Source organism: Bos mutus, chromosome 11, assembly GCF_027580195.1.
Source record: "Bos mutus isolate GX-2022 chromosome 11, NWIPB_WYAK_1.1, whole genome shotgun sequence".
Taxonomy (NCBI): Eukaryota; Metazoa; Chordata; class Mammalia; order Artiodactyla; family Bovidae; genus Bos; species Bos mutus.
The window spans coordinates 31524481-31549927 of record NC_091627.1 but is presented as its reverse complement, the minus strand read 5'-3'; the positions used below and the strand labels follow the sequence as shown (position 1 = coordinate 31549927).

Sequence of the window (25447 nt, the reverse complement as noted above, 5' to 3'; positions counted from 1 at the left end):
ATAACCTCTTTGTACCCTTTTGTCTCAGAACAGAAGTAATCTGGGTTTCTTTGTTTATTAAAACACAGAAATCCATGGTTGGCAGACACACGGAATAGCATGGTGCAGTTCTCCCCTCCCTTGCTTCTCGGCGACTTCACAGATGATGCGTATCACGTGGGCCTGTTGAATGTGAGCTGGCCTCACAGTCCATGTTACCACTACTCTCTAGGCAGCCACTACTGGTTAAAAGGGGTTGGTGTGGGCCTTGAGACCTATTGGCCACCCTAGTAATGACTGGAAGAGAACTTAAAAGTCATCTCATTTAATCAGATCTAGTCCTTGTGAAACAGCCACATGAGTGGTTGTCCTTATGCTTGAATACCATAGAAGTGAGCCATTGCCCTTCTAGACAATTCTGGGCCATAAGAAAATTTCTTATAAATACGAGCTTGTATCTTTTTTTATATAATTTATATCATTAAGTCACTCTTCTGCTTTTTGAGGTCATCTGAGCAAATGTGAATGCAAAAAATGAATAAGACAAAAGTCTCTGTTCTCAAGGAACGTTTTTAATATGTTAAAGGTTTATGTGTAGAGGATGTGCCTATTCTGCATGTGTAATATGGAATACAGGCATATCTTGCTTTATTGTCCTGTGCACATACTGAAATTTTTGCAAGTTGAAGATTTGTGGCAACACCTCCATTTTGCAACAGCATTTGCTCACTTTATGTTTCTGTGTTACATTTTGATAATAGTTGCAGTATTTCATAATTTTCATTATTATATTATGGTGATCTGTGATTAGTGATCTTTGATGTTACTGCAAAAAGATTATGACTTTCTGAAGGCGCAGATGATGGTTAGCATTTTTTTCCCACAAATTTTAAAATGTTAAAAAAATTAAGGTGTGTACATTGTGTTTTAGACATAATGCCATTACACAGTGTATGTAAACACAACTTTTATTTGCACTGGGAAACTAAACAATTTATATAACTGCCTTTGTTTTTTGTCTGGAAGGCAGTGTCTCCAGGGTATGCCTGCATTAGGCTTCCCAGGTGGCTCAGTGGTAAAGAATCTGCCTGCAGTGCAGGAGATGCAGGTTCAGTCCCCGTGTCAGGAAGATCCTTTGGAGAAGGAAATGGCAACCCACTCCAGTATTCTTGTCTGGAAATTCCCTGGTGGGCTACACAATCCATGGGGTCAAAAGCGAGTCAGATACGACTCAGCAACTAAACAACAGCAATGCCTGTATTATACTTGAATCAAAGTAAGGGTGCACTTAAAAGTTATTTTGTAATCATATTTTTCTGTCACATTTTTATGAATCTGTACCAACCTTATATAATAATGTAGAAACTATATAACAGGAAAGCAAAAATGAAAAAATAAAAACATCACCCACATACCACCATCTGGAGGAAACTAATCATTGTTAATCTCTTAGAATATTTTCCATCCTTTAAAAATGTCTAGATGTACATAACATGTATATAAGTATGGATGTGTATTTAAAAGTTGGGATAGTATTGTATATTCTGTTTCATAACTGGACTTTTCTCCTACTCAGTAACATATGATGAAACATTTAGCAGGAGTAATTCTGATTGATCATTTATATAACCTTTTGATTAGATGATAATCTGTTAGTATACCTTAATAGTTCTGTAGAGATGTAGGATATAATTTCTTTGGAGGTGTTTTGGGTGGCGCAGTGGTAAAGAATCCACCTGCCAAAGCAGAGGCACAAGAGATGGGGGTTTGATCCCTGGGTCGGGAAGATCCCTGGAGTAGGAAGTTGCAACCTGCTCTAGTATTCTTGGCTGGGAAATCCCATGGACAGAGAAGCCTGATGGGCTATAGTCCATGGGATCCCAAAGAGTCAGACATGACTGAGCACACACACATTTATTTTTCATAAAGAGGGAAAGGAAAACCAGATGTCTTAGATGTATTTGGCATTTGCCTATCTGAATGTAATGTGTGGGGTAGAGTTCTTTACTTTTTTTAAATTCTAGAACTTCTTTGTTCACATGATGATATTTGATTATCATGAATGGACTGAATACTCTTCAGCAGTGAAACATTTTTCAGTCTGGGTCTTGGAACCATATAATCTTGGGGCCTCATTTAGAAGGGAAGGAAATCTATAGCAGAATCACCAGTGAGTGGCATTCCTGGGGGTGGTGGCATTGACTCTTCCTGGCTTTTTTTTTCCTTTCTAAATTTCAACTCTAATTGAAGTGAACAGCATTGGGAACAAGGTGCATTCTACTTTGGGTACAAGTTTTACATATGGAATAGATTCATTTTGCTTTGGGAGTTGAATATAATGAGGACTTCCCTGGTGGCTCACATGGTAAAGAATCTGCCTGGAATGCTGGAGACCCAGGTTCAATTCTTGGGTCGAGAAGGTCCCCTGGAGAAGGAAATGGCAACCCACTCCATAATGAGTAGGGAAGTGTGTAGGCTTTGGAGTGAGGCTACCTGTATTCAAATCCTGACTCTTTATTCAAATCTTGACTCTGCTATTTACTTCCTGGCAAATTATTTATATATGCAAATTTCTTAATAAAATATCTGGTATAACAAGAACTCGTTGCTAGCGTCATCCTCATTAGCCTAAATGTAAAATAGGAGGCATTTGGAAATGTCTAGAGCAGATAGTCTTACACAGTAACTATAGTATTATAATCAGGAATATATTTAAAGCTTAACTTTGTATCTAAAATTCTTTCTTGAGAAAGTTGATTTGAAGTGAATTTTTCCGTAATGCTTTTGTATTTCCTTTAATAGGTAACTTGTACTTTTTTCCTCCCCCTTATAGGAGATGGAAAGAACAGTTCATATGTTTGAGACATTCCTATGAACCTTTCAAGAAGAGTGGTTTATCCCCTCCAATCTGCTCCTGACAGAGCAGTCTTCTGAGCCATTCAATTTCAAATTGCACCAATTAACGTGCAGAGCCTTGGTGTAAAGTGCTCTCTCACTCATTCTTTCTCTCTGTTGAATTTGGTGCTATTGTCTCAGGTACCTGAAACCAACCAGCCTACAAGAACCAAACAGAACTTCAGAAACATGTTGTATTTTCCACAAATAAAAAATACAACCCCACAGATTGGAGATTTTGGTGCTACAGAAACTGCTCTCACTTCTGCTCCTCTTTTTGTGCACTCTTTTTTGGAGATTTGTCTCTTAGGGAGCAGACCAGCAAATTTGAGGAAACTGGATGGGGCAGTTCTTACTGTGTTGAATTGTTTAAAAAGTGGGCAACCTGTTCCTTTCCCTCTCCTTTCTACCCCTTTTATCATATTTGTTTTATTTTTTTCTCTGGGTAATGGACTAAAGCCTGTTTTGAAATTGGCTATGGTACATTCTGGTGGGAAACTGAAGAAACTGGATGAAATTAGATTAGGCTCTTTAGAACTGCCTTTAATGTGCCTTTTTATTCATTTGAGAAAGGATAAGGCTAAACACAAGGATGGGCTTGTTTGTAGCAAATGAATTAGAATGTTTTCTTTGGTCACAACCCTGAAAATAAGTTTTGATACTCTGTATCATTAAGAGGCAGCCAGTGATTTGGTATGAAATGCCTATATTGCTTTTAAAACTCAATCAAGAAAGTTGTTAAGCTACAAAATATACTAAAAATGGTAAGTTTTCCTGTATGGTTTGTTTCTGTTTAAGAAACATGTGATGAAGCAACAACAACAAAAAATAATACACAATCCATAAAAAAAAAAACCACACTCTTTTTGGTATCGATGACAATGATGGTCAGAAAATAGAACTGCCTTCTATTTTCTTCTATCAGTGGTAATTTAATGGATATTCATGTTTGAGTTCCCAGAGAAGAATGATTTTCATGTATAGCAAATTATTACTGTTTTGGTTTAAAGCCAGGACTTGCCAAATGGAAAGAAAAGAGGAATTTTTGTCTAGGAGCTCCATAAAATTCTTTTTCAATATGCATAGTTGCAAGTGAGCTCTGGTATGGTCCTTGAATAACAGTATTAATATTTAAATCCCTCATCATAAGCTTACCTTCACAACTAACTATTCATTTTGATCGGAACCCATTTTGGATCTTGTTGAGCGATTTCTGTGACTTGTACTTATCTAAAATTAATTATGGATTACTAGTTTTACAAAAACTTTCTACAAATTCAGAGACACAGTCTAGGCAGTTGCAAAGAGGCAAAAGGAGTGCAGTGACTTTTTTATCAGATGATTTTTAAACAAAAAAGTAGAAAATTTTGACAAGTTGGCTTGATACCTTCGTTCATTATAGCCGTTAGCTGCACAGGTGTGTCTTTCCAATATATGCAACACATGTAGTTTGGATTTTAGAGCAAATGGTCTTGGACTACTGCAGAGATACTGAGCTACCTCAGCTTTTTGTATTTTAGTTACCAACGGTGTCTACAGAGTTCTGTATTCACTTTGCCACCGTTTACATGCTGAAGCTAAGGTACTTGTCTCCTCGTCTCTGGCTTCGTAGGGTGCTGGATGCCAGTGCAGAAAGCACGCTTTGGCCAAGGCTACTGCAGTAATCTTAAGTGCTTCTTTGCATTTACATGAACATTTTACGCTTTCTAACTCTAGTTTAATTTTAAAATAATGCCACTTGTTTTCTTTATACCTATGAACTTTTCATGATATTCAGTTAGTCATATAATTCAAGATGCTACCCGTGTAGACACACTGTATTTTTAAGGTGGGCAAGTGCGATTAACGATGAACCAATTTTAAAGGGGAGGTCATTTGAAACCTCTAATTTGATTATTGGGAGGATTTTCATGCTTTCTTTAGTATTTATTACCATCATACCAGTTCAAGCTATTTTACTGTCTAATACATTAGCATTTTGTATTTTGATGGAAATTGTTACAGAATTTAAAGATTTGATGAAATAAGATGTAGCAGATTTTTTGTAGCAAGTTTCTGGTAAAAGGGTTTTTTGCAAGTCTCAGGTTCTTGCTGCACTATTTTTCTTTAAATATTTATTCCAGTTACTCTAATTCAGAAGCATTCTGTTCAAGTAACAGCAGCACTTGTGAATGGAAAAAAAATGCACATGTTCTTAGTAAGTTACTAAATTTGTACAGGTTAAGGTTTTAGCCATCAGTGAGTTTGACAAGGGAAATTTATTTATGTTCAGCATTAAAATGCTTCCAAAAGATCAAGTTTTTTAATTTTAACCTTGATAGAGGTAAGAGAAATAGGAGGCAACCTCAGTATGATAGGATCTGCCACTCTGAACAGTTTAGGTCTTAAGGAGAAAGCCAATCTAATGCCAAGGGGAGAAAAATGAGCTGAAATTGTACTAACTCCTCTGGCCCCTTTCCCCCTGCAAAAGAAACACGCTATACCAGTTTTGCTTACTTTACAGCTATCTGGTGGTTCTAGAATTTAAAGCAGCTTGTAAAATTATCCAAGCAGACTCAATTTTGTTTACCTTTCTGTAAGTTCTTGATTTTTGCTGTATAGCATTGGCAAAAATATGTACAAATTGACCTCTGTTCTTATTTCCTATTGTGAGCATTATACATTAGCTCCTGTGTAAAACCTTGCTCCCAGATGACTAAAATGTGTATCACGGCCCAGCCCAACAATAGTTAATGCTCAGCTGTGGGGACCATAGGAGCTTTTGAAGACGATGGAACTGCACTAGGTTGAAACTGATGGCTGTGGAGTTAATTGTGTTTTTGAGCTTGAATCTCACCTGTGATTAATTTTTTTTTGTTTAGTTTTGTTGTCCTTTCAGTACATTCTTTCAGGACTTGATTTTTCTCATATGCCAATGTATTTGTAGATTTACTGGATTTTATTTTTTAGGGAGTGGGGTGGTAATATCTTCCCATTTTTTGATTAAGTTGGTTCAGCTATGGTGCTATTCAGTAGGTATCTTCAGTGTCAGGTCCCGTAGCTGAATGCCATTGTTATTATAATTATTATTTGTAATCACATTGTAAGCTTGAATTTGGACTTGTACCAACATCTTTTGTATTTTGTACATTCGGTTATTTAGACTTTGGGAGTCCTCTTTGGTTTCATTCATGTATGTCCACTTTGTAGAGTAAGTAGACCTCCTCAACTATGGTCTATTTTGGGTTTGTAGTTTAATTTAGAATTGTGTTAAGTTGATGTTTTACATTTGACTTCATTTTACATTAGTTTGAAGTAAATTATTTAATTTTTGAATTCTGGAATTTTGAACATTTACTGTAATTTGTAATATAACTGCTGTGAAATACTTGAATAAAGATGACAAGAAAATCATGTCTTTCTTCAGCTTAATCATCATTACTGTTGGCTGCAAATGCAATGCTTTGTTTCTAGCTGAACTCATCTATTTTGCAGCTAGGGCATGGTGATGTTTATTAAGCACCCTGAGAATCTTGTTCTATGATTCTTTTAGATTTAGTTGCCCTAGGTATTTTTTAGCTTAAAGTTGAACTTTTTTCTGTTGAACAAGTGTAGTTTTAACTTCATATGAAGATTGTCTAAAAGTTGTTAGAATCAAATGGATTACTTCTGTGATTTGTTTTTCTCATTGGAAGACTATGCAACAATAGACAATCAGGTAGTATGGTTCACTTATTTTATAGTGCTCTTCTCTCTGATCACCTAGTTGTCGGTGTGTTTTGAATAATAGAACTTAAATGTGGAGAGAGATTTCACACCAGAATTTTATGGGGTTTATTGCTTTAAGCGAATAGAATGTACTTGGCTTTAGATCGCCCGTATTTCTGTTGTCTGGTGTATATGTATATTCCAAGGTTAGTATACTAATCTTCTTCTACATAAATCTTTAATGCCCCCCCCCTCCATTTTTAAAGATGATAAAAAGGAACTGTTTGAATTTGTTTTTCTTGGTTTTGCAGATTAATTCTTACTTTTGATTGTTGTATGTATCAGAAGACTGATATTGATAAACCTGGGAAACAGACTTTTGAAAGTTTTATCTGAATGTTTAGATAAGGAGTTTATAATTGAATTTGAGTCTCAATCAAGTTTTGAGGGCCCCAGGGATGAAGTTGGGTTTATGTATCCAGTTTTAGTTTTCCACTGGACTCAAAACTACAGTAAAGTGAGAGACTAATCTTTAAGTATCTGCTTCATTTAGTCCTCACGCCCGAATACCTGAAAAGTTGTCTCTTGGCTATGTTTTAGAATACAAATTCTCTCTCTTTCCCACACAATCATGTCTGTTATGTGCTAGGCACTGAGTCAGAAATTCGTGACATGATACAGGTGATATTCTCTGTCCTTTAGAAGCTTATAATCTGCTAGGGGAAGTTGGTACAAATGCTAGTAGAAATGACTGAGTGGATTAAGGACTGTAACAGAGGATCACAGTGCTGTTCATAGTTCTAAGAAGGGAATCAATTCTGTTTAGGAATGGGACAATGAGGAAGGTCTTCAGAGAGAGTTGGCATTTTATTAATATAGTTGGTGATGGACAGGGAGGCCTGGCATGCTGCGATTCATGGGGTCGCAAAGAGTCTGACATGACTGAGTGACTGAACTGAACTGAATATAAATAAATATTGGCAAATGTAAATAATATAAATATTTATTAATATTTGGCCTTTGCCTCTCTTTGACTTTTCTAGAGTCTAACCTTACTTTATCAAAATTTTTTCTTAGTTTCTTGTGACCCTTCGTATTAATATTGTATCACTTTATTCATGCCCATTCTATACCAATAGATATCCCTTATGGTATTTTTTCTCCTCAGAATTTAGCTGTATTTTGTATTGTGTAACATAGTAAATTACTAATGTTATGTAAAACTTAGTAATTTATTCATGTGGGAAAGGGGATACAAAAGAAGTATCATAATTTATATTTCCTGTAGGAATTTAAAACAATGCTGGACATATAATAAATCTTTAACTTACTTTTTGGTTCAATTGACAAAGAAAGCTGAAACTTACCTAAATCATCCTTTCACAGATTCAACAAATATATAATAAGTGCCTACTATATGTTGCAGGAGCTGGAAATAAAGCAGCCAACAAAACAGAAAAAGTCCTTGTCCTCATGGAGCTTAAGTTCTTTTAGATATAAAGTACCAGATTTCTGGCATGGTTAATCAGAGTTCGAACTGTTCTTTTTAAGTGTTCTTCTTTGTTTAAGCATTGAATGAAGCATTTTGTTGTTAAAAATTGCCAAGAAGTCTCCTTTTTCCTTTTCTTATATTTTTCATCTTGTGAATAAAACCTGGTCCATCAAGAATCCAAATCCTGTCATCCTAAATTTTCTCTTCCTTATGATGAATCTCATTGTAATCATGTGGTGTGTTCTGTTGATTTCTTTTTTTCCTCATTCTAAACTTGTTTCATATCCATCATGCCTTCTCCATCACCCCTTCTGCATCTTTATTGCAGCTGACTTAGTTTGGGCACTGATTCTTTTCTTTGGACTAGTGTAAAAGTCATCAGTTTGAGGGAACGTAAACATGGGCAAGAACTTGTGTCTGTGTTCAAGGAGATTGTTACAGCTTACTTATACAGCGTTTACTAGCTGCTGGGGACTGTTGTGAATGTTTTATAAATACAAATAGAAACCATTTTAATCCTATGAGAGGCTTATGAGATAAGTGTTATTATTGTCCTCATTTTACAGGCCAGGAAACTGAGACATAAAGTAATTTGCCCAAGGTCACACAGCCAGGATTCAAATGCTGCCAGTCTGACTCGAGTGGATGTGCTTATTCGCTATGCTTGACTTCTTGTGTGGGTAGACAGACACACACATACATCATTTCAGTATTATAAGTCACGTGTTGCAACTGAGTTCTGCATAAGGCACTATAGGTGTACAGAGGAGGAGCATGTAGCCAACCTCAGAGAAGCCTTCCTGAGAAACCCCATGCCTGAGCTGAGGCATTGGGCTAGGAAAGGCCTTCAGGCAGAAGGGACAACAGAAGCACAGATTGAGAAGTGAAATAGCATGACAGCTGCAGGGGATAGTACAAGCAGTTCTCTGTCACCACAGGTCAAAGTTTATTTAACACTTTTATTTGAGTGACTGCCACTTGCCAAGCCCAGTTCTTGGCATTAGAGTTACAGCTGAGGACAGGACAGGCAAGGTCCTGCTTCTCTTGGAGCTTACAGTTCAGTGGGCAAGGAGCAAAAAAGATGTCATCTAGTAGTGGTGGATGTCTGGGTAACAGGAGGGTAGTAGTAATAGCAGACATCTGCATGTTAGGCCCCATTTTAAGAATTAACCATTTAATTACCACAGCACTATATGAGGTAAGAACTGTCGCTTAAGGGGAAACTGAAATAAGGAGTTGATTGAGCAACTTGCTCAAGGTTACACAGTTAATGAATGTTAGCTGGGGTTTCTTCCTTGTGTGGCTTCAGAGCTTGGATTCTTACTGATCTATCATTAAGGTGGAAGAGAAATTCATTTTATGCAAGTTTTTCTCCCCTATTAATAAACACTTTCAAAACTATAGAATACTGTGGAGAATAATATAACGTGCATGTTCCCACCATCCAGAATTAAATGCTAGCAGTTTGTCATAATTGATTTTGTTCTTTAATTCTAGATGAGGATGAAGGTCCCTTTCTCTTCCTTCCCCGGTCCCATTCTTTTTCTTTCTTCAGCAGAGTGAGACACTCTGATGCCTTCAATGAACATCTTTCTTGTCTGTGTTTTAACTTGTTATTTGAGAAGGTAATAGTGTGGGGTGCTGAAGCCAGACTGACTGAGTTTGAATCCTAGTTGAATCCCGTCTTGGCTATGCAACATTCTGCAAGTTATTTCAGCTGTCTGCACATCAGTCTACGTTTTAGATGGGGGATAATGGTAATGCTAAGGCCATGATGGTTACTGTGGGGATTATGTATTTAACTCAGCCAATGTGAAGCACTTGGGATAGTACCAGGCACATAGAAAGTGTTCAATAATTTTTAATCATTACGACTCTAATTATACAAGTAGTATATTTTTATGTATCCATGAAAATGATTTGAGTTTTTTCAGTCAGTTCAGTCGCTCAGTCATGTCCTACTCTTTGCAACCCCGTGAATTGCAGCACGCCAGGCCTACCTGTCCATCACCAACTCCCGGAGTTTACCCAAACTCATGTCCATTGAGTCAGTGGTGCCATCCAGCCATCTCATCCTCTGTCGTCCCCTTCTCCTCCTGCCTCCAATCCCTTCCAGCATCAGGGTCTTTTCCAATGAGTCAACTCTTCACATGAGGTGGCCAAAGTACTGGAGTTTCAGCTTTAGCATCAGTCCTTCCAAAGAACACCCAGGACTGATCACCTTTATGATGGACTGGTTGGATCTCCTTGCAGTCCAAGGAACTCTCAAGAGTCTTCTCCAACACCACAGTTCAAAAGCATCGATTCTTCGGCGCTCAGCTTCTTCACAGTCCAACTCTCACATCCATACATGACCACTGGAAAAAGCATAGCCTTGACTAGACGGACCTTTGTTGGCAAAGTAATGTCTCTGCTTTTGAATATGCTATTTAGGTTGGTCATAACTTTCCTTCCAAGGAGTAAGCATCTTTTAATTTCATGGCTGCAATCACCCCATCTGCAGTGATTTTGGAGTCCCGAAAAATAAAGTGACACTGTTTCCACTGTTTCCCCATCTATTTCCCATGAAGTGATGGGACCAGATGCCATGACCGTAGTCTTCTGAATGTTGAGCTTTAAGCCAACTTTTTCACTCTCCTCTTTCACTTTCATCAAGAGGCTCTTTAGTTCTTCACTTTCTGCCATAAGGGTGGTGTCATCTGCATATCTGAGTTTATTGATATATCCCCTGGCAATCTTGATTCCAGCTTGTGCTTCTTCCAGCCCAGCATTTCTCATGATGTACTCTGCATGTAAGTTAAATAAGCAGGGTGACAATATACAGCCTTGACATACTCCTTTTCCTATTTGGAACCAGTCTGTTGTTCCACGTCCCGTTCTAACTGTTGCTTCCTGACCTGCATACAGGTTTCTCAAGAGGCAGGTCAGGTGGTCTGGTATTCCCATCTCTTCCAGAACCTTCCACAGTTTATTGTGATCCACACAGTCAAAGGCTTCGGCATAGTCAGTAAAGCAGAAATAGATGTTTTTTCTGGAACTCTGTTGCCTTTTTAATGATCCAGCGGATGTTGGCAATTTGATCTCTGGTTCCTTGAGTTTTTTAAATGTATATAAATGGAATTATTTTACATCTTTAAAATTAATTTTTAAACTTAAATGCAAGTAGGTGGTTTAAAGAATAAAGTATTTAGGTTCTAAAAGGTTTATTGTACAAACCACCAATCCCCTGATTTCCCCATAAGAAGAAATAGTTTCCCTAGAGCCAATTGTTTTCAACACCTGAAACTATTTTGGTATACACCTCTATATTTCTAAGTAATATTTTTACATGGCTGCTGTTTTAGTGTCCAGTTCTTACCGTTTTCTTTTTTTTTTTTTTTACCATTATCTTTTGATTTACCACTGTGGAAGAGTATAGTCACACCTGTCTCCAACACAAACCTATGCTTCTTATTTTCTTATCCTCCTAGCTGGTTATAATTCTTATTAGATCATTATTCAGTATTTGCCTTATTGAGAGTATGTAAAAGCTATTTACAGCCGAGCTATATTATTTTTTTGGTTATTAAGTCGTTGTTAATTTGCCTAGTTTTCTATGTATTAACTGCTACTGCTGCTGCTGCTAAGTCGCTTCAGTTATGTCTGACTCTGTGCAACCCCATAGACGGCAGCTCACCAGGCTCCCCCATCCCTGGGATTCTCCAGGCAAGAACATTGGAGTGGGTTTCCATTTCCTTCTCCAATGCATGAAAGTGAAAAGTGAAAGTGAAGTCGCTCAGTCGTGTCTGACTCGTAGTGACCCCATGGACTGCAGCCCACCAGGCTCCTCTATCCATGGGATTTTCCAGGCAAGAGTACTGGAGTGGGGTGCCATTGCCTTCTCTGGTATTAACTGCTACTGGTCCCTAAATTCATCCCCAGCAGACCAACTCTCTTCATAGTATCTCCAAACATAGAAGGTATGCTAGCATTTCATCTTCTTGAGAACTTCATCTCCTTTTCTAATTTTGCATTGGTGTCTACTAAGGTCTTGCATAGCTATTTTATTGGGACCTCCTTTACAATCATCCTTGCCTTTTCTCTTCTTAGCATTTATAAGCTGTGTTGCTCTTGAGAAGTACAGTGCTATTCTGATCCTTGACCCATTTTCTTGATACTGTTTTCCTTTCCCAAAGCTTTTAGAGTCATCTTTCCCTAATGTGCTGGAATTTCACAGACGTGTCCAAGTGGGTGTCTGTGAGCCTCTTTACTGTGGAAACTCATCCTTCTGAGAACTTTTCCTGAGTTGTTTCTTTTTGCTCACCTTTGTTTTCTTTTTTTTCCATCTCTAGAAATACTGTTACCCAGATATTGGCCTGCCTAGACTGCTCTTTAATTTTCTTTAAATTTATGTAATTTCTATCTTTAAATTTTCTGTAATTTTCTTTCACATTTTTATTTCTATATTTAATTTTTAAAAACTATTTTGGTTCCCATGATTTTTCAAAAGTATCACTTTGTTCTTGTTTCATGGATGAAATATCAGCTCATCTCTCTGTGGAGATCAATAATTACTTTTTCTTCTACCTGAGTAGACTCTTTCCTCCAAGTTGCTTTTCTTTGTTTTAGCTCCTCTTTAGTAGTATAGCCTTTTTCCAAATGTTTGGTAATTCTCTGCTATCTGCTCATATTTAAGAGTGGGAGACTAAAAAGGTGCTTTTTAAAATTGGGAAAGTCTCTGCAGATAGGAGTATAACAGAGCCTTCTCTGGGAAATACCATCAGCCCAACAGGAAAAAAGCTAAAGATAATAACATTTGGGGTTCTCTTATGAAACCACTCAGCCAGTGCTCCCTATAGAGTTGTATACATTAGCAACAGTAGATACAAATGTGGGTAAATGTAGGCTACTATTTGAATGCAGAGTTCCAAAGAATAGCAAGGAGAGATAAGAAAGCCTTACTCATTGATCAGTGCAAAGAAATAGAGGAAAACAATAGAATGGGAAAAGACTAGAGATCTCTTCAAGAAAATTAGAGATATCAAGGGAACATTCAGAGAAGGCAATGGCAACCCACTCCAGTATTCTTGCCTGGAAAATCCCATGGACGGAAGAGCATGGTGGGTTGCAGTCCATGGGGTCGCTACGAGTGGGGCACGACTGAGCGACTTCACTTTCACTTTTCACTTTCCTGCATTGGAGAAGGAAACGGCAACCCACTCCAGTGTTCTTGCCTGGAGAATCCCAGGAATGGGGGAGCCTGGTGGGCTGCCATCTATGGGGTCACACAGAGTCAGACACGACTGAAGCAACTTAGCAGCAGCAGCAGCAGCAGGGAACGTTACATGCAAAGATGGGCTCAATAGAGGACTGAAATGGTATGGACCTAACAGAAACAGAAGGTATTACGAAGAGGTGGCAAGAATACACAGAAGAACTATACAGAAAAGATCTTCATGACCCAGATAATCACGATGGTGTGATCACTCACCTCAGACCCAGATATCCTGGAATGTGAAGTCAAGTGGGCCTTAGGAAGCATCACTACAAACAAAGCTAGTGGAGGTGATGGAATTCCAGTGGAGCTATTTCAAATCCTAAAAGATGATGCTGTGAAAGTGCTGCATTCAATATGCCAGCAAATTTGGAAAACTCAGCAGTGGCCACAGGACTGGAAAAGGTCAGTTTTCATTGCAATCCCAAAGAAAGGCAATGCCAAAGAATGCTCAAACTACCACCCAATTGTACTCATCTCACATGCTAGTAAAGTAATGCTCAAAATTCTCCAAGCCAGGTGACTTCCACATGGTCAAGCTGGATTTAGAAAAGGCAGAGGAACCAGAGATCAAATTGCCAACATCTTCTGGATCATCAAAAAGCAAGACAGTTCCAGAAAAACATCTATTTCTGCTTTATTGACTATGCCAAAGCCTTTGACTGTGTGGATCACACTAAACTATGGAAGATTCTGGAAGAGATGGGAATACCAGACCACCTGACCTGCCTCTTGAGAAACCTGTATGCAGTTCAGGAAGCAGCAGTTAGAATTGGACATGGAACAACAGACTGGTTCCAAATAGGAAAAGGAGTATGTCAAGGCTGTATATTGTCACCCTGCTTATTTAACTTATATGCAGAGTACATCATGAGAAATGCTGGGCTGGAAGAAGCACAAGCTGGAATCAAGATTGCCAGGGGATATATCAATAAACTCAGATATGCAGATGACACCACCCTTATGGCAGAAAGTGAAGAACTGAAGAGCCTCTTGATGAAAGAGGAGAGTGAAAAAGTTGGCTTAAATGAAACATTCAGAAAACAAAGATCATGGCATCTGGTCCCATCACTTCATGGGAAATAGATGGGGAAACAGTGCAAACAGTGGCAGACTTTGTGGTTTTGGGCTCCAAAATCACTGCAGATGGTGATTGCAGCCATGAAATTAAAAGACACTTACTCCTTGGAAGGAAAGTTATGACCAACCTAGACAGCGTATTAAAAAGCAGAGACTACTTCGCCAACAAAGGTCCAATTAGTCAAGGCTATGGTTTTTCCAGTAGTCATGTATGGACGTGAGAGTTGGACTATAAGGAAAGCTGAGTGCCAAAGAATTGATGCTTTTGAACTGTGGTGTTGGAGAAGACTCTTGAGAGTCCCTTGGACTGCAAGGAGATCCAACCAGTCTATCCTAAAGGAGATCAGTCCTGAGTGTTTGTTGGAAGGACTGATGTTGAAGCTGAAACTCCAATACTTTGGCCACCTGATGCAAACTGACTCATTTGAAAAGACCCTGATGCTGGGAAAAATTGAAGGTGGGAGGAGAAAGGGATGACAGAGGATGAGATGGTTGGATGGCATCACCGACTCAATGGACATGAGTTTGGGTAAACTCCGAGAGTTGCTGATGGACAGGGAGGCCTGGCATGCTGCAGTGTGTGGGGTCTCAAAGAGTTGGACACAACTGAGAGACTGAACTGAATTGATCTGAGCCTACCTTAATATTCTCTCTTCTTCCTTTTTAAAAATATTTATTTATTTTGTCTCATTGGATTAATTGAGGCACGTGTGATCTTCCTTGTGCCTTGCAGGATCTTTTGTTTCCACGCACAGATTCTCTATTTGTGCATGGGCTCAGTAGTTGTGGTGGACAGGCTTAGTTGCCCTGTGGCACGTGGGATCTTTGTTCCCAGAAGTGGGACTGCATTACACAGTGGATTCTTAACCACTGGACCCTCAGGGAAGTCCCTCTTTATTTTTTTAAGAACTGATCTTGAAAAGTTGTGGCTTGGTTGGTTATGTCAACAGAAGTCTCTTAGAAGGAATGCCTTCATGTTTAGATTGTCTGGACCAATGATTTTGAGGTTTTTGAATAGTCTCATATACTCCATTGGTTTGCTTTCACCTTTTCCCTCCTAACCTCATTTTCCTTTTGTTAGGTCAGTGTATTAGATACAAAACTCAGACGGAGTTAAAGTGTTCATTGAAAGATTTTGCACTAGAATTTCCTGCTTCAGGAGCAAGAGTTTATCTTTAGAGTGAGTGCTTAGAGGTGATGGAATCAGGCTTTCTTCTTCTTTTTTTTTTTTTTTGACTTCCATTAATGCCACTGTTTCTGTGATAGTACCTCTTGTTCCAGAATCAGAAACAATTGGTATGTGTAGGGCCTTTTGGGCTAATAGTCCACTGTTAGTGGCAGGCTAACATGGCAGGCCTGAACGGCCAAGCACTAGAGGTCATAAGACATCCTGATTTTCTTACTGAAATTTTTATTTCTTTCTGAAATTCTTGCTATCTAGAACTTCTTTGAGTCAGTATTTTGATTAACAGAAGAAGCATAACTTTAGGGAAAGAAGTCCCATACTTGCTAATCCTCTCCTCCTCATCCCTGATGAGCTTCAAGCCAAGAAAGATGAAAGAAGCCTGGCCTGGGGGGAAAAAAGGTGAGTAAAGCAGAAAAAAGTTTAATGTTTTTCTCACATATGTGATGTTTTTTCCAAGTTAAAAAGTTATCTTGGCCTTTGCCTACTAGTCATTTGCTGGAGATCATGAAGTGTGAATGTAGCCATCCCATCCAGGTATCACTACAATAGTGCTTTTTAATATCATGTAGCGTTATAGTTTAATTGCTAGTGAGTTGCTAAGTTTCTAATTTGATAGGCCAACATTTGTATGGATTGTAATGATTTTGAGAGGTAAATGTCACTCAGTTTGAAAGACTATGAGTAGACTTGTTTAAAATTAAAGATACGTGTATAAGGCAGGACAGTGGAAGATAAAGCTTTGTATGTAGTTTTGGTTTCTTGTTATAGAGGATCAGGCTTAAGATAATTGTACTTTATCACATGACAGTCCTTGAATCTTTTTGAATAGCACCATGGCATGTTGAAAATGGAACTTTAGAAATATTAATTTGACAGATAGATACAAAATTGAAAATTTTTTCTTCAAGGTATATTGACTACCTGTCATATGCCAACTATGTCCTAGCCACAGGAGTTAAAAAGCTAGCTGAAACAGTCTGTGCCCCTAGAAACAAATATTCAGTAGAAGATGACATAGTAAAAGAAAAAAAGTGTTTTAAATTAGGTAAGCGTGATGATAATGGTTTAGCTGAGGTTCTGTTGGAACAAAGAAGGGTACTGCTCACCTAGAAATTCCTAAAAAGGTTTTTCAGGTGGATATGATATCTTAACAGCATCTCAAAAAGTGAAGGAATCTATGTAGTAAAAAATTGGGGGCGAACATTATAGGAAGAGTAAACAGTATAACAAATGTATAGAAACAGAGGCAAATATGTTAATCAGGCAACTATGGACATTTCTGATTTGCTGTATTCTAATGCAAAGGAAAAAATGGTATTAGAGGATAACAAGTACTTTACATGATTTTCTTATATCCAGGTAAGAGATGCACAGGCCTGAACTAGGGAAGTTGTAGTAGTGATGGTGAGAAAAGGACAGTTTCTAGAAAATATAGAGATAAGAGCATTAGGACTTAGTGATTGTATTTTGGGACTGAGGATAAGGAGAAGCCTGAATTTGCTCTTAGGTTTCTGCCTGGGTAACCAGATAGATTAGTAATGCCATTAACTGAGAATGAACAAGAGAGAGTGGCAAATCTGATTCTACTGCAAGAGGCATGGGTTTGATCCCTAACTAGGGAACTAGTATGCCTCCTGTGCAGTGCTGCCCATTCCCCGCCCCACACCACCGCCCCCCACCAAGGGGAAAAAAAAAAAAGAAAACACATGTGGCTTGCATTATGTTTCTGCTGGATAACACTAATCTAGAGCCTAGTCAGATTCTTGTTTTATTTTAATTATTTTGTACAAGTCTACTGAGCAACTGAGCACATGCAGGTACACTTTATAAGTGATAATGAGTGTGTTCTGCTAGAAAGCACATAGTATCTGGCTATTGTTCTTTTTGTGATGTTGTAGTAACTGATACTCAATGCCTAGATACCTTAATTTATTAAGAATTTGCAAATGATTGAGTTTTAATGAAATCACTCCTTACTAATTTATTTGCCTTGTCTATTATCTGGTTATTCAGTAATGCAAGTCATTATAGGAAAGGTAGGATTAATGTTTGATTCTTTACCATTATTAACAAGTTTTAACAATGAATGATGTCCCTATCCTCAGCTAATGAATTTGTTTTCTTGATGTCATAATGGATTCATAGATTTAAGCATATTTAGTATATGTCACGGAGAAGGCAATGGCACCCCACTCCAGTACTTTTGCCTGGAAAATCCCATGGACAGAGGAGCCTGGTAGGCTGCAGTCCATGGGGTCGCTGGAGTCGGACACGACTGAGCGACTTCACTTTCATTTTTCACTTTCATGCGTTGGAGAAGGAAATGGCAACCCACTCCAGTATTCTTGCCTGGAGAATCCCAGGGACAGGGGAGCCTGGTGGGCTGCCGTCTCTGGGGTCACACAGAGTTGAACACGACTGAAGTGACTTAGCAGCATCAGCAGCAGTATATGTCAATTCCCTGCCATAATTATGCTTATTGATGCCAAAATGGCCCAGTCTCTGGCCTGTGGGAACCTTCTCAAGTTGGTTCCTGAGTCCTTTTGACACAATCCTATTACAGTCTTTGTTAGCTTTTAACCTCTGTTGTGTCTGTAGTGCTCTCTCCTCTTTTGTTCCTGATACTGGCAATTCATGTCTTTTCTCTCTCTCTTTTTTCCTTGCTCAGTCAGTCTGTTTTATGTATCATTTAAAAAAACTAGTTTTAGGGTTCATGGATTTTTCCAATTTTTTCTTTCATTTTTCTGATTTCTGCTCTTGAGTTTATTTCCTTCCTTCTTCATGTTTTGTGTTTAGTTTCTTAACTTTAGGTTATTGATTTGAGACTTCCTTTTCTACTATAATCATTTAATGTTAAAAATTTATAAGCATTTCTTTAGCTATATTCCCATGCATTTTTGAAATGTTGTATTTTCCTTTTCATTTATTTAAAAATATTTTCTACTTTACCTTGAAATTTCCTCTTGACTCCTGGATTATTTAAATACGTGTTATATAGTTTTCAAATATTTGGAATTTCTCAGGTTGTGTGTTATTGAATTCTCATTTAATTCTGGTACAGTCAGCATAGCATGATTTTAATTTTTTAAAATTTACTCTGGTTTGTTTTGTTACGTAGCATGTGATCTGCCTTGGTTAGTGTTTTTTGTCAACCAGGAGGGAAAAAGTATATTCTGTTGTCATTGGATGGAGGCTTCTATAAATCTCAGTTAGATAACATTGGTTGCTTATGTTTTTTAGATATTCTGTATTCTTGATGACTTTCTGTCTACTTGTATTAATTACTAAGAGAGGACTGTTGAAACTCTCCAACCATAATTGTGAATTTGTGTATTTCTCCTTTCAGTTCTTAGTTTTTGCTTCTTGTGCTTGAACGTTTGTTGTTAGCTGTATACACATTTAAAGTTAGGTTTTCCTGGTGAATTGGACCACTTATCATTAGGTAATGCTCCTCTTCATCCCCTGTAATTATCTTTGTTCAGAGTCTTCTTTGTTTTCTTAAATACTTAGTTTTCTAAAATTAGTGTTTGCATGGCACATCTTTTCCCATCATTTAACATTCTTCTGCCCTAGCCTTTCATCTTTCCATATATGTAACTTCCTTCTTCAATTAGAAAGATAGCTTCCTTCATCCTGAATATATGTATGTATTTTCTAAATTTTTAATTGCATAAAGTAGTTAGATAAGATAGCCCATACTACAAAAAAACCCCAAATGTACTAGGTGGAGTTCAATTCTGTTTTTAGTGCTTTTTGTCATTAGTGAGGTTCAGTTCAGTTCAATTCAGTTCAGTCGCTCAGTCGTGTCCAACTGTGTGACCCCATGAATTGCAGCACCCCAGGCCTCCCTGTCCATCACCAACTCCTGGAGTTCACTCACACTCACATCCATCGAGTCCATGATGCCATCTAGCCATCTCATCCTCTGTCGTCCCTTTCTCCTTCTGCCCCCAATCCCTCCCAGCATCAGAGTCTTTTCCAATGAATCAACTCTTCGCATGAGGTGGCCGAAGAACTGGAGTTTCAGCTTCAACATCAGTCCTTCCAAAGAACACCCAGGACTGATCTCCTTCAGAATGGACTGGTTGGATCTCCTTGCAGTCCAAGGGACTCTCAAGAGTCTTTTCCAACACCACAGTTCAAAAGCATCAATTCTTCGGTGCTCAGCTTTCTTCACAGTCCAACTCGCACATCCATACATGACCACTGAAAAACTATAGCCTTGACTAGACAGACCTTTGTTGGCAAAGTAATGTCTCTGCTTTTGAATATGCTATCTAGGTTGGTAATAACTTTTCTTCCAAGGAGTAAGCATCTTTTAATTTCATGGCTGCAATCACCATCTGCAGTGATTTTGGAGCCCAAAACCACAAAGTCTGCCACTGTTTGCATTGTTTCCCCATCTGTTTCCCATGAAGTGATGGGACCGGATGCCATGACCTTAGTCTTCTGAATGTTGAGCTTTAAGCCAACTTTTTCACTCTCTTCTTTCACTTTCATCAAGAGGCTCTTCAGTTCTTCTTCACTTTCTGCAATAAGGGTGGTGTCATCTGCATATCTGAGGTTATTGATATTTCTCCTGGACATCTTGATTCCAGCTTGTGCTTCTTCCAGCCCAGCATTTCTCATGATGTACTCTGCATGTAAGTTAAATAAGCAGGGTGACAATATACAGCCTTGACATACTCCTTTTCCTATTTGGAACCAGTCTGTTGTTCCATGTCCAGTTCTAACTAACTGTTGCTTTCTGACCTGCGTATAGGTTTCTCAAGAGGCAGGTCAGGTGGTCTGGTATTCCCATCTCTTCCAGAACCTTCCACAGTTTATTGTTATCCACACGGTCAAAGGCTTCGGCATAGTCAATAAAGCAGAAATAGATGTTTTTCTGGAACTCTCTTGCTTTTTTGATGATCCAGCGGATGTTGGCAATTTGATCTCTGGTTCCTCTGCTTTTCTAAATCCAGCTTGGACATCTGCAAGTTCATGGTTCACGTACTGTTGAATCCTGGCTTGGAGAATTTTGAGCATTACTTTACTAGCGTGTGAGATGAGTACAATTGGGTGGTAGTTTGAGCATTCTTTGGCATTGCCTTTCTTTGGGATTGGAATGAAAACTGACTTTTTTCCAGTCCTGTGGCCACTGCTGAGTTTTCCAAATTTGCTGGCATATTGAGTGTAGCACTTTCACAGCATCATCTTTTAGGATTTGAAATAGCTCAACTGGAATTTCATCACCTCCACTAGCTTTGTTTGTAGTGATGCTTCCTAAGGCCCACTTGACTTCACATTCCAGGATATCTGGGTCTGAGGTGAGTGATCACACCATCGTGATTATCTGGGTCATGAAGATCTTTTTTTGTACAGTTCTGTGTATTCTTGCCAGAATCTCTTCTTAATATCTTCTGTTTCTGTTAGGTCCATACCATTTTTGTCCTTTATTGAACCCATCTTTGCATGAAATATTCCCTTGGTATCTCTAATTTTCGTGAAGAGATCTCTAGTCTTTTTTCATTCTATTTTTTTCCTCAATTTCTTTGCATTGATTGCTGAGGAAGGCTTTATTATCTCTCCTTGCTATCCTTTGGAACTCTGCATTCAAATGGGTATATATTTTCTTTTCTCCTTTGCTTTTCTCTTCTCTTCTTTTCACAGCTATTTGTAAGGCCTCTTCAGACAGCCATTTTGCTTTTGTACATTTCTTTTTCTTGGGGATGATCTTGATCCCTGTCTCTTGTAAAATGCCACGAACCTCCATCCATAGTTCATCAGGCACTTTGTCTATCAGATCTAGTCCCTTAAATCTACTTCTCACTTCCAGTGTATAATCATAATGGATTTTATTTAGGTCATACCTGAATGGTCTCGTGGTTTTCCCCACTTTCTTCAATTTAAGTCTGAATTTGGCAATAAGGAGTTCATGATCTGAGCTACAGTCAGCTCCCAGTCTTGTTTTTGCTGGCTGTATAGAGCTTCTCCATCTTTGGCTGCAAAGAATATAATCAATCTGATTTAGGTGTTGGCCATCTGGTGATGTCTATGTGTAGAGTCTTCTCTTGTGTTGTTGGAAGAGGGTGTTTGCTATGACCAGTGCGTTCTCTTGGCAAAACTCTATTAGCCTTTGCCCTGCTTCATTCTGTACTCCAAGGCCAAATTTGCCTGTTACTCTAGGTGTTTCTTGACTTCCTACTTTTGCTTTCGGTCCCCTATAATGAAAAGGACATCTGTTTTGGGTGTTAGGTCTAAAAGGTCTTGCAGGTATTCAAAGAACTGTTCAACTTCAGCTTCTTCAGTGTTACTGGTCAGGGGCATAGACTTGGATTACCATGATATTGAATGGTTTGCCTTGGAAAGGAACACAGATCATTCTGTCGTTTTTGAGATTGCATCCAGGTACTGCATTTTGGACTCTTTTGTGCATTTTAGGTTTATAGAAAAATTTAGTGTGTGGTGCAGAGTTCCCTTACACCTCCTTACCTCTCTACCACTTCACCATTTCCCCATTATTAACATTTTACATTACTGTGGCACATTTGTTACAATTTATGGGCAAACATTGATATTATTAGCTAAAGCTCATAGTTTACATTAGGGCTCACTCTTTGCATTGCACTTTCTATGAGTTTTGAGAAGTATACAATGACATGTATTCATCACTGCAATATCATTAAGACTAAGTTCACTGCCCTAAAAGTCTCTTGTGCTCTACCTGTTCATGCCTTGCTCTCTGTCCTGACAACCGCTGATATTTGGAGTGATAGCTTTGAAAATAGAGGAAGGGTCCCTGAGCCAAGGAGTGCAAACAGTACCTACAAGCTGGAAAAGACAAGGAAAACAGACTTTTTTTTACAAAGCTCCAGGAATTAACACCTCAGTTTTGGCTCATAAGATCCATTTAGACTTCTGATCTCCAGAACCGAAAAATAACAGATTTGCATTGTCCTAAGCCACTTAACCTGTAGTAATTTTTAATAGCAGCGATCGGAAACTGCTGCAGTTCCCTATGTGTACCATGGCAAATAGATGCGGAAACAATGGAAACAATGAGGCTTTATTTTTCTGGGCTCCAGGATCACTGCAGATGGTGACTGCAGCAATGAAATTAAAAGACACTTGCTCCTTGGAAGAAAAGTTATGACCAACCTAGACAGCATATTAAAAAGCAGAGATATTACTTTGCGACCAAGGTCCGTCTAATCAAAGCTACGATTTTTCCAGTAGTCATGTATGGATGTGAGAGTTGGACCATAAGTAAAGCTGAACGCCAAAGAACTGATGCTTTTGACCTGTGGTGTTGGAGAAGACTCTTGAGAATCCCTTGGACTGCAAGGAGATCTAACCAGTCCATCCTAAAAGAAATCAGTCCTGAATATTCATTGAAAGGACTGATGCTGAAGCTGAAGCTCTAATACTTTGGCCACCTGTTGGGAAGAACTGACTCATTGGAAAAGATCCTGATGCTGGGAAAGATTAAAGGCAGGAGGAGAAGGGGGCAACACAGGATGAGATGGTTGGATGGCATCACCGACTCGATGGAAATGAGTTTGAGCAAGTTCCAGGAGTTAGTGATGGACAGGGAGGGCTGGTATGCTGCAGTACTTGGGGTTGCAAAGAGTTGGACATGACTGAGTGACTGAACTGAACTATGTGTACCACCCAGAGGCCAGTCTAGAAGGACCTTGGGTTGTTCACCATAGTCGTATAGCCTTTGCCCAGCTGATCCTGGTCAGTTCCATGCACGTGCAGCTCTGGATTTCATACAGTAATTTAAAGGGCCTCGTTCTCTACTCCCTATTCTTTGTGATCTAGCCCCTTCTTCTGGTTGTCTGGCTAGAAAGAGAAAAAATACTTAAGGTTACACCTGTTTTCACTGCTACCGCTGCCATGAGGAGGCAGATTCATTACTGAGGCTCATCTGGATTTGGGTCTGGAGGGTGTACAGAGAGCATTTTTCTTCTCAGATTCTGACTGCCCTAGAGCGTAGGCTGGGGAATGTAGGTGATAAAAGGCAAACCAGGGCACTCACCACGATGTGGGTCAGTGTTTGAGGTTTGAATTTCCTACTGAGTTCACATGCTTTATTTGTTTTTTTCAGAACCTTTAGCGATTAATTATATTGTTCTATTTTTTTTTTATATCTGTTGTTCAGGACTTTTAGTTGTGATCAGTAGGAGAGATAGAGTTGAGTATTCTTACTCAGTCTTAACCAGAACCAGGAGTTTCTTCATTTCTTTTTTACCTTAAAAACTCCCTGTGTTTTTTCCCCTTTCTGTTTATCTTAAGGCATTATCTTTTTTTTTTTTAATTAACTCTTATGTTCTTTCTGCTTTAGTGTACATTTCTAAAATGATATCCCCCCTCTTTCTGAGTTATTTCACATCCTTTGTGAGTTTTTCTGATTTTGGTCTACATTGTTCTTTCTTCTATTATTGTTTTTGTCCTCTGGCTTGTTTTGAAATAATAAAGTTTTCATGTAATTTGTAGGCATGTTTTGGTGGAGGGCTTTTATTGCCTGTAGGGGTAGCTTTCTTGTTTTAAAGTTTTTTTTTTCTTGGAATGTATTTATGTGAGATTTTTCCTCAATTGTTTTGTTCTTTATATATATATATATAAAGTTACTTTCCTTGAATTTTTATAGGGAAGCCTGAATTTTACAGTTCTAGAGCTCTCTCTTCTATTATTTTTGTGAAGTGTTTAAGTATATGATTGGTTCCTTTGTGAATTCCCCTTACTTTGTTCTTCTCTCCTGCTTTTATCTGGATTTATGTTTTGTCCCTATGCTGTTCAAATTAGATTCTATCCCTAATAGTTTTGTCTTAGTATGGGGCTTGGTCCTGAAATGGGGCATTGGCCGATTCATTTTGAGAATTGTCACGAGGCTCAGAACCCTTGCACTCACGTGAGGAGTGCAGGACGCGAGACTCCTGTCCATGGCAGGTGCTCTCCTCGGAGCCCGCGCCCCTCCCAGTCCCACACCACCACCGAGCTTTTCTTTTAGTGAGCGCTCGTGGGGATTTTCACTTTCATTAGATGTCGGTGACTGTCCTCTCCTTTTGTCCTCACACATGCACCACAGTCTCATAGCTGTTAGTGGTTTGGTCCTCCTCACTTGGGATTTGGAGTTCTGGAGATTCTTTTTTACTTAGTTTTGTTTTAGATGTTATCCACCGAGTCTTTGAATGTTTCACCCTGGCTTCTCTGTTTTTAATGTTCAGTTCAGGAAGATTTAAAGAACTGTGTTGTCACTTGCCACTATCCACTGTGTTCGTTACTGTGATGTAAAGTTACACTCTTCTGAGAAGAATGAGGAGTTGTGAATAAGACATTTGAGGGAGAGAAGTGAAGGTTTAGAAGTCGCTGATGAAAGGAGAAAAGGGAGCTCTCCAGGAGCCGGTGAGAATACGGAGAGGGCACAAATGCGGGTGGGGCCGTGTGTTAGCAGTGGCGCCAGCCTGTGTGAATGTTGGCTTCCCCAGCTTCGTTGGTGTCACCCCAGGTGAAGCCTCAGAGGAGGCTGATAGTCGGATGGAGACTGTAATTAGGCTTGTTTGTCAACTGAAGGACCAGAATATTAGGGGGCTGAGATAACTTTGGGGAGAGGAATTCCATTCCTGGGTATGAATGCATATGAAACCAGAGTGAGGTTACTAAATTGGGAGACAATGGAAAGGATTTACGGGCTTAATGTATGTAATGAATCTAAAGAGAAATACAATGGGAGGAGCTATGTGAATGTACTAAAGGGAGACTTTTGTCAGAGCACAGGGTTTAAGATTTCTTAGGTAGAATAAGTAAGTAAGTGTTAGTTGCTCAGTCATGCCCGACTCTTTGCGACTCCATGGACTGCAGCCTACCAGGCTCCTGTGTCCATGAGATT

General features: G+C 38.8%; 1 protein-coding gene across 9 annotated transcripts in view; it reads left to right on the top strand.

Moving 5' to 3' along the window:
• ATAD2B (ATPase family AAA domain containing 2B) overlaps window positions 1–25447 on the top strand; it is a 156866-nt gene that overhangs the window by 115746 nt on the left and 15673 nt on the right. For 4 of the 9 annotated variants that reach the window (XM_070379178.1, XM_070379176.1, XM_005895662.3 and 1 more), the window contains one exon: window positions 2813–6267. The exons of 4 other annotated variants lie outside the window; for them this stretch is intronic. In XM_070379178.1, coding sequence (XP_070235279.1) covers window positions 2813–2854 — 42 coding nt within the window. In that variant the 3' untranslated portion in view covers window positions 2855–6267. Of the gene's footprint in view, window positions 1–68; window positions 2786–2812; window positions 6268–25447 lie in introns of those variants that run through there. One more of the 9 variants, XM_070379177.1, reaches the window with a different exon arrangement.